This window comes from Elephas maximus, chromosome 18, assembly GCF_024166365.1.
Source record: "Elephas maximus indicus isolate mEleMax1 chromosome 18, mEleMax1 primary haplotype, whole genome shotgun sequence".
Lineage (NCBI taxonomy): Eukaryota > Metazoa > Chordata > Mammalia > Proboscidea > Elephantidae > Elephas > Elephas maximus.
In genome coordinates, this window is record NC_064836.1 from 11,139,076 (window position 1) to 11,148,684 (window position 9,609).

The 9,609-nt window shown below is 39.7% G+C and overlaps 1 protein-coding gene across 7 annotated transcripts in view; it reads left to right on the forward strand.

The window, feature by feature from the left end:
* Positions 1 to 9,609, forward strand: part of PPP1R12B (protein phosphatase 1 regulatory subunit 12B) — a 266,457-nt gene that overhangs the window by 154,111 nt on the left and 102,737 nt on the right. For 6 of the 7 annotated variants that reach the window (XM_049858426.1, XM_049858427.1, XM_049858432.1 and 3 more), the window contains 4 exons: positions 4,857 to 5,060; positions 6,866 to 7,049; positions 7,137 to 7,249; positions 8,384 to 8,425. In XM_049858426.1, the coding sequence (XP_049714383.1) occupies positions 4,857 to 5,060; positions 6,866 to 7,049; positions 7,137 to 7,249; positions 8,384 to 8,425 (543 nt within the window). Of the gene's footprint in view, positions 1 to 359; positions 1,907 to 4,856; positions 5,061 to 6,865; positions 7,050 to 7,136; positions 7,250 to 8,383; positions 8,426 to 9,609 lie in introns of those variants that run through there. The other variant, XM_049858428.1, reaches the window with a different exon arrangement.

The following is a 9,609-nucleotide window of genomic DNA, read 5'->3' on the forward strand; positions in this document are numbered from 1 at the left end:
TGTAGTCCACGCTGGAAATGACAAGGGCATGAACTCAGGTCGTAATGCAGTGAGAATGGAAAGAAGGCTATGTTTTAGAGGAAGAAGGCAAGGGAAGATGAGCCAATGAAGCAGAACCAAAAGGCGCAACCAGAGAAATAAAAAGAAAACCAGGAAATAGTAGCAGCATGGGAGTGATTGAGAAGTCAGTTTACCATGAGGAGGAGAAGTTCAACAGTTTTAAATGCTACAAAAATCAGGTAGGGAAGCTTAGGACTGAAGCTTAGGATGGAAAAAGGGACATCATTCATAGCCACAAAAAGATCTTTCCATAGTGATGGGGCTAGAAGCCAAACTACTAAAACTCTTCCCTTAACCAGAGACTACATCATCCAGAGACCAGAAGAACTAGATGGTGCCCAGCTACAACCGATCACTGCCCTGACAGGGAACACAACAGAGAACCCCTGAGGGAGCAGGAGAGCAGTGGGATGCAGACCCCAAATTCTCATAAAAAGACCAGACTTAATGGTCTGACTGAGACTGCAAGGACCCCGGTGGTCATGGCCTCCAGACCTTCTGTGGGCCCAGGACAGGAACCATTCCCGAAGCCAACTCTTCAGACCTGGATTGGACTGGACAATGGGTTGGAGAGGGATGCTGGTGAGGAGTGAGCTTCTTGGATCAGGTGGACATTTGAGACTATGTTGGCATCTCCTGCCTGGAGGGGAGATGAGAGGGTGGAGGGGGTTAGAAACTGACAAAATGGACACAAAGAGAGTAGAGGGAGAGAGCGGGCTGTCTCATTAGGGGGAGAGTAATTGGGAATGTGTAGCAAGGTGTATATGGGTTTTTGTGTGAGAGACTGACTTGATTTGTAAACTTTCACTTAAAGCACAATAAAAATTATTAAAAAAAAATTTTTTTTCCCCAAGATAAAACATATAGCCACAAAAATATTTCTACACGAGTGTTCACTGCAGCTTTATTTATAATAATCAAGACTGAAACAACCCAAACATTCTTCGGTGGGTAAATGAATACACAAAGTATGATATATTCATACCACAGGATACTACTCAGCAAATAAAAGGAATGAATGTTTTGTACTCAACAACATGGTTACATTTCAACAACATTTTCTGAAGTGAAAGCAGCCAAACACAAAAGAGTGTATTTACTGTATGATTCCATTTATTTAAAATTACAGAACAGGCAAAACTAATCTGTAGGCCTAGAAATCAGATCAGTGGTTGTTGGGGTGGGAGAGAGGGTGTTGAGGTAGATTGACTGCAAAGTGGCACAAGCAAACATTTTGGAGTGCTATGAACATTCTATATTTAATTTGGGCGCTGGTTACATGGGTGTATACACCTATCAAAACTTGTTGGACTGAAAACTTTGAGTGAGTGCATCTTATTCTATGTAATTTCTACTGGATAAAGTTGATTTTGTAAAGTTATGATTAAAAGAAACTCTTCCCTTACCCTCTGTTACACAGTAATCTCCCGACTTTTCCTTTCCTCTCCCATCATTCCTTCACTGTCTCCTTTGCTGGTCATCCTGTATCCAGCCATTAAATGTTGGAAGTCCTCAAGACTTGGTCCTCGGTTCACGTCACTTCTCACTTTATATTCCCAGGCAATCTAATCCTAGTCAATCTAATCTCCTATTTGTACATCTAGTTCATGAGTCCTCCTAAACCACACTCTCTTCCAGTGTTCTGCTTACTAGTGAAGAGAATCACCATCCATCCAGTCTCACAAGTCTGAAAAACCTAGAAATCATCCTTAACACTCCATCCCCTTCATTACCGCTGTGTCTATTCCATCACCACTGTTGCTGTTTTACATCTTAAATTTCTTTCAGGTTTACTCAGTGCTTCCACTTTTACCTTCCTTGTGTAAGTTACCATTGTTATCTCTTAGCTAGTTCACTCGAGACTTGTCTTCTTACATCTGTTTTCATGTATCCTTCCTCTATTTTTCTTTTTTTAAGAAACAGTTTTGTAAAAATCAAAGCAATGCATACATGTAGCTAAAAGAAATCAAATAGCACCAAAAGTCCGATAATAGCTTCTATGAACTATAACCTGCAGACTTGCATTGTGTTCTCCATTTGGCAACCAAAGAGGTATGTTCAACATAAAAGCTTACTGTGCCCTCCCCTGCCTAGAGCTTTTCACTGACTTTCCCTTGTTCTTAGAATAGATGCTGTGTCTTCAGCCTGACCTGGGAGCCCTTCAGCCATCCACCCTTGGCTGCCTTTCTGGCCTCATCTTACCCTACTTTCCCCTTCTCGCTGAACTCAGGCCACACATGACATGCTTCCTTGTGCTGTACACAAGGCCTTTGCACGTGTTCTTTCCTCTGCCTGCAACTCTTGTCCCAACACATAGTTAACACCTACTCATCCTTTAGATCTTGGCTTAATTGTCAATCCCCTGGGAAACCTTCCCTGACCCTCTCAAACTAAGTCAAGTTTCCTTACAGTTATTAAAACCATTGCTATTTTGCTTTTGCTTGATGATTACTTGTCTGTTTCTCCTATTAGAATGTAATCTCCGTGAGGACCAAACTGAGTATATATATATTTTTTGCTCAGTATCTTTTCCCCCAGCATACAGTTGTTCTAGGGTAAAAACATCACAAAATTTAGTAAACAAAAGGAAAAGTTTTGTTCGGCATATGTTCAAAGAGGCAGAAGTAGGAAAGGGACAAGCGTGCTGCCAGAGCCACATCTGCCCAAGTCCAAGGAGGAGTCCAAGGAAGGTGACAGAAGCATCAGTATAAACATTACAAACGGGCAAAACCATTGAAAGCTTCACCTTTTCACAGATTGACCAGAAACTGTTAAGTCACCATGATTCTATATTTCGAATTGTCTTTCTTGACAATCATTGGTACAGATTTCAATAAGGACAGTCAGGAGGGTCTTCATTGGTCCAGCAAATTTTCTATTCACTAAATGCTAATAGAAGAAGATGAGAGTGGAAAGTATTTTGTGCTCTGTTTTTTTAGTTCATGTGAAAGGTTCCCTAAGAGATGTCTTCCAAGGTTGTCCTAGCTATTGTCTTTATACCTCAGGGCCCAGTTGAGTCCTTGTGGGTCCTTGTGAGTCCAGCTCCAGCAGGTTACATTCTAAGACAGGAAACAGTGCCTGCAGTATTATCTCCTAAATCACAGTAAATAAACAAACATTTTTTGAATAAATGAATGAGGAATAAAAGGTAGGAGAATATAAACTACTCTGGAATGATTTCATGTTTGCTTATTAAGGGATAAAAAAGATAGGGAAGTAGCTAGAGGGGGACATAGAATGGAAGTTAGGAGAGAATGGGACACTATATATCTTGAAAGGAAAGATTCAGTAGAGAGGGAGTGAAAATCCATGTCAGAACTTGAAGGGATCTTAAAATGTGTACATAACTTTAGAGAAGATTTTACTATATTCTCATTAGTCTTTATGAGATTCTCAAAGGAACCCCTAACCCCTAAAAGAAGATCTATCCAAAGGTCAAATCCATGTTCCTTTGCTGTTTTCCTAAATTCATCTAACCCCCTTCTGCCACCACTCCCCCAACTTCTGTTTCTTCTCTTGGGTGCTTTAATTTTGCTAAGTTATTACAGATTTCTGAATCACCCATGGCCTTTCTTGTCCAGAGAGTCCCTCTTTCCATAACATCTTTTTTCTCCTCTCCTTCCACCAACTCTTTATTTTTTTCATTCTTCAAAACTCAGGTCTACCTCTTGTGTATTCTTGTGTTTCTGTCTTAACACTTACATTTCATTATAAAAACCAAAACCTACTGCCAACAAGTTGATTCCAATTCATAGCGACCCTATAGTAGAACTTCCTCATAGGGTTTCTAGGGAGCGGCTAGTGGATTCGAACTGCTAACCTTTTGGTTAGCAGTCTTAGTTCTTAACCAGTGTGCCACCAGGGCTCCCATTCCATTATAGCCATCTGTTTTCTTATCTCTTTATACTGGATTAAGAGGTTCTTGAGTACAGAAGTTGCTTTGTCTTTGTAGTTCCACTCAATGATTCTTTATTAAGAGATTGAGTAAATAAATGAATGGATTGTAAAAAAGCAACTCGTGGATGTGGTATCAGCTCAACTACTTTTCGGCTTTGGAATGCACCCCTTCTTCTGAGAACTTAAGCACAGAACTACTTAAGTTTGAATCAGCTTACTTTTTTCCTAACTCCTTTTCTCCCCTCTCCTGCAGATATAGGTGTCTCCTTGTCATTTGTTTTTTTTTTTTCTTCTATCTTGCTGTCCTTTTGTTCCTGCTGGGGGAACATTAATTATTGGGGTGTCTCTCGATGATGATTCCTAGAGCTACTTGGGAAATGGTGTTAGTGGAAAAATTAGTAAAAGTTTTTTGGTGGTTTTTTTTTTTTTTTTTTTTGGTGTGGTTGTTTTCACTTTTTTTTTGAAATTGGTTTTGCTTTCTCTGAGTACAATTAAATTTTTCTAGTATCTGATGTTCAGAAAATCTCAGTTGATCTTCATCTGATCTTGGGAAGGTAGGGAGCTTTCAAATAAAGCTGTTGAGAACTGTTTGGAATGGAAAAAGTACATCTACCACAGGCAGACCTCAATGGTGACCTATTTTCAGGAGATCAAATTGAAAAAGCTAAAGGATTACGTTTGAAATATACTTGGACTGAGGTCTAGATTCTTTGCAAACTGAGGTGCTTATTTTAAGCATGTATTGCTGCAATGGCCTCGTTATGCATTTTGGAATCTTCTTTTGGAATTTGATATTAGATCTTTTAGGGAGTTTCCCTACTCACTTATCAAGAGTCATTCCATGGTTAGTACGAAACTGAAGACCATCTTTCCTCCCTGACCTTGTGATATTTTCCCAGGGTGTAACCCTAACAGACCTTCAAGAGGCAGAAAGAACTTTCAGCCGGTCGAGGGCAGAGCGGCAAGCTCAGGAGCAGCCTGGCGAGAAGCCTGTAGACACCGAAGGGCTTGAGGGCTGCTCAGAGAAGAGTGAGCCTTCAGCAGTGCCGGCAAAGGAGGTTGGGGAGGGCCGACAGCCGTGGGTTGGAAGCCTGGATGAAGAGGTAAGTAAGTTCGTTATTGCTGACATATCCTGTGCTAAAAGCAGGGTAATTCATGTGGGAGATCTCCCCCACTGATAACTCAAGCACCGTGTCTTATTTAGCAGTGAACTGCTCCCAGAAAGCACTGTTTATGACTGCTTTTAGTTAGCAAACCTGTGTGACTGAAAGAATTCAGAGGATATCAGTTCTTAAGGGACAATTTTTTTTCCTCCAGGGGTCATAGTATAATAAAATACAAATAAAAATATAAGATTTATTGAGTTTTTACATTATGCCAGGCAATATTTTAAGTATTTCATTTGTATTAATTCATTTAATCCTCAAAACATCCTGATAAGATAGATACTATTATATCCTTATAAGATAGATACTATTATTCCTATTTTACATATGAGGAAATTCAGTCTTAGAGAAGTTAAGTCACTTGTCCACGATAACATACAGCCAATCAAGCAAGGTTTTGAACCTAGTCAGTGGGGCTCCACAGCTTGCACTCCTAACCACTAGTATGTTGCTTCTCCAAGCTCTTGAAAATCTAAGAGCTTACGAATCACCCCTTAATCCCATGTCCCCAGAGTGTCACTATTGAGGTGAACATTTTGACTTTTGCTCCATTTGTCAAGTGGAATTGGTAGTCAAAGTTATAGGGTTACCTAAGCTGGTTTACCTAAGATGGTGCCAGTTACACCTATTTGTCCTGTCCAGTTTTCAGTACCACTCCTTCTCACTCTTGGAAGTATCTTGGTTTAGATGATAAATTTTATGGTCATCACAGTTATAGAAAAAAGAAACACCTACTTGCTTTAATTCTGAATGGCAGAGTTCCATGAACTAAGGTTCTGTCGTTTGTTTTGTTTATCAGCCACTATTCATTGAGTACTTATTACCAGGTCGGGTCGTCATGATTTGGGATTGACTCAACAGTAACAGATTTGGGGTTTTGTTTTGTTTTGGTTTTGCTTTACAACCAAGTACTGTTCTAAGCACCTAACAGATATTATCTCATTTAATCCTCAAAGCCCTCTCTTTAAAGGAAGGTGTCATCCCTATGTTACAGACAAGGACGCGGAGGCTTAGAGACGTTAAGTAACTTGTTCAAGGTCACACAGCTAGTAAATCCTGAAACTAGAATTTGAGCCAAGTTCTGTCTGACTCCAAAGATTATTTTATTGCTTCTACCTTTATAACTTATAAACAAAAAAGGATACAACCTCCTTGCTGTAAACTTAATGCATAGTAAGAATTCTCTATCTCTGCATCTTGAACAAACCAAGTGAAGTCTTATCATCAGGCTCTATCTGTCCTAACTCTTAGGAAGAAAAATTTCAGCAAGCGTGGGTATGGCAGGTTAGCTGCATACTCAGAAATTGGTCAAAGGCTCAGTTGTGGCGTCTGCTGTCAGATAATCCCTATATTGTGCTTCTATTCCTGAGCTTTTGATTTTCCTATGTAAACCTTGCCTTTCCGCTCTCTATCTTAAAAGGGTCGTCATTCTACCTATTTCATTCCCAGCATCAAAGGACTTTTATTAACAAGGTTAATGCTGTCTAGTTGCCCTTTGCTCAATTTGGGAATGATTTCTCTGGACTGCTCCCAGTGTGATGATGTTAGCAGAGTAGCAGTTGAGAAGCTCTTTCCTTTCTGGTTAATTAATTGACTTTAGTCCAGTTCAATAACTATTTATTGAACACCTACTACTAATAAGCCCCTTGATATAGGAGAAAAGCCTATTTTGAATAAACCTGCTATTCTTCTCTTTTGGTTGGATTTGACCTCTAGTATCTCATCCTGTGTGTTATTTCCAGTCTGTCTATCGTCGCCTGAGGTGTCCAGCTAAGCCAGACAAACCCACAACACCAGTATCTCCCTCTGGATCAAGACCTTCACTCTACACCAGTTCCTATCTGCTACAAACAAGTAGGTCTTCAGTCCCTGATTCTGAGAATTCAGAGACCACCACAAACATTGCAAAGGAAATGGACAAAAATGGTATGTAGAGCTTCATTAGATGCAGGCCCCTCCCCAGTGCATGTGCCCCATGTCCTTAAGACCCGTACTTTGTTTATCTCTGGCCAGAGAGCGAAGAAGCAGATTTAGATACTCAGTCCTCCAACAGGCTGTCCAGCCGAGACAGGAGGCGACCCAAGGAACGGCGAAGAGGCACGGGCATCAACTTCTGGACAAACGACGTAAGTGAATGGGTCTGTGCTGGGCGTGTCACATTACCCTTGGCTGCTGTCCTTTCTGTTGAGTTTCAAAGAGATATAAACAATGTATCAGACTCCTACATAAAGTGTGTGCTCATTGTTTTTTTTAAGGAATGAAAAATGGAACTTGCTTTAATTAAAAGAAAAGAAAGAAAGCGTCCACATGGTGCCATGAATCTTGCAGATTGTCAAGAAATATTACTGAGGAAAAAAATAGAAAGAGTCACCTAGTGTGGGACTCATATGTTATATTCCTGCTGGATGCCCAGTGTCTAGAACAGGGCTGAGCACATAGTAGGTGCTCAGTAAATAATTGGTGAAGAATGAAAAAACTGGAAATTTCCAACAGTCATATCAAAAGATATAATAAATGAATAAGCTTGTCAAGTTTTAGCAGTCCTGCCTAATACTCCCTGAAAGCCATGTTATTAGTCAAAAATTTCTTAGTACCTCGTATAAGCAGAGATTCCAACTAAATATTTAGAGGAGCCATGGAGATTTCAAAGAACTTAAAATTTGTAAGCAACACAAACTCATTTGACTCAATTTTACCCTTTTTGGAGGAAAACAATATATATATATATATATATAACACAGATTAACTTAGCCTTTAAAATAAAGATAGGTGCACCAATGCTTTCTAACTACAAACACACATTCAGTACTTTAATTCACCCTCCTCCATGTCTTGTTCTGTACCTTACTCAATAGCCTCGTTGTTGGCATTTTAAATATCAAGCAACCAGTTAACTTGGACAAAGGTCCCTGCTTACCAGTGACTCATTTCAAAATTAGATAAACTATTCAGTGAGACAAGAAATAAGACAGGAATAGTCATCCATTAGAAACTATTCTTTAGGTAAAAGTATTTCATTGTTATAAGGCCACAGAGACTGATCACTATTTACAGATGAAATAAAGTCTTTCTTTCCTGAAGATACCCAACTGTGGTTGCCAACGTGCCTGCCTATGATGCCGTTAAAAGCAATAGTAACAGAGCATCTCAGTACCCATGTTTGAAATGCCAAGATGCATCATTGATGGAAGCTGACCTTGTTGCTTTCGAGGATGACTGTGACTATGATCCTCTTGTTTCTCTTCCTTCTTTCTTTTCAGGGGGATGAAGCTGATGTCTCCGAAGAGGTGAAACAGGCACTGGTAAGCGACAAGCCAGTGAGGCATGTCCCTTGTGCCCACAGTCTTAATAGAAGAAGGAGCAAGCCCTATGTAGATTTCTCAGTGGACTAAAGACCATGTTGGGTTGAGGGAGAGTTTGGAGACAGGCATTCCTCTGAGAGATGATGTGGTGGGTGTTAGTTGGTGGTACTGTTTGCTTACGTGGTATAACAATGCCTGCGCTCTGGAGCAAGTCTGCCGCCAATCTGTAACACAGTTACAAGATCTGTCTTCTTTTTTTCTTTTGTGGGTATGTTATTGAGTTACACAAAGTACTTTGAAATCTTTGGAAGAAAAGTGAAGAGAGATGCCATTTCCCGTATGGATCTACACTGACACTGATAGAGAGGGACTTAAATGTGGAGACTGTAAAACATCAGACAATCCAAGAGTCATTTATATTTGACTTTGAAATGAGGCTAAACATCTGGCCCCTGATATAACTCAGACCCTTTAAGGCTGGCATTCTTCTCTGCATTGAAAGGCCTGGGCCCAGCTTTCCGGGAAATACTCCAGGTTCCTCTAAGCCCCTCAAAGATAATAGGAAGTTACTGGTTTTCTTTTTAGTACTATTTTGCAGGAGAGAAAAGATTTGATTTTGACTAACAGTTGAGAAAACATACCCATCTCTGTTGGGAATTCTGTGAAAAGGTAGCCTTTTTGCATCCTACAGTTTATTAAAAACTTGTTATCAGGATAAATTTTTTTTTCCCTTTTTTAAAAAAATTTATTTATTTTTATTTTGTTGCTCTTGTTGAGACTATACATAGCAAAACATATACCAATTCAACAGTTTCCAATTCAGCGACATTGAGTACACTCTTAGAGTTGTGTAACCATTCTCACCCTCCTTTTCTAAGTTGTTGCTCCCTCTATAACATAAACTCACTGCCCCTTAAGGTTTCTGTCTAAACTTCTGAGTTGCTGTTGTCAATTTGGTTCTGAGTAGATAGTTCTTAAAAGAGCATAATGGTCAAGACAGACATTTTTTACTAGTTAAACTATTGTTTGGTTTTAAGAAGACTTCAAGGGATATTTTTGGTTTAATGTTTAAAGATTACCTCAGAGCAATAGTTTCAGGGGTTTATCCAACTTCCATGACTCCAGGATGCCTGGAGTCAATAAGAATTTAAAATTCTGTACTGCGTTTTCCACCTTTTGATCAG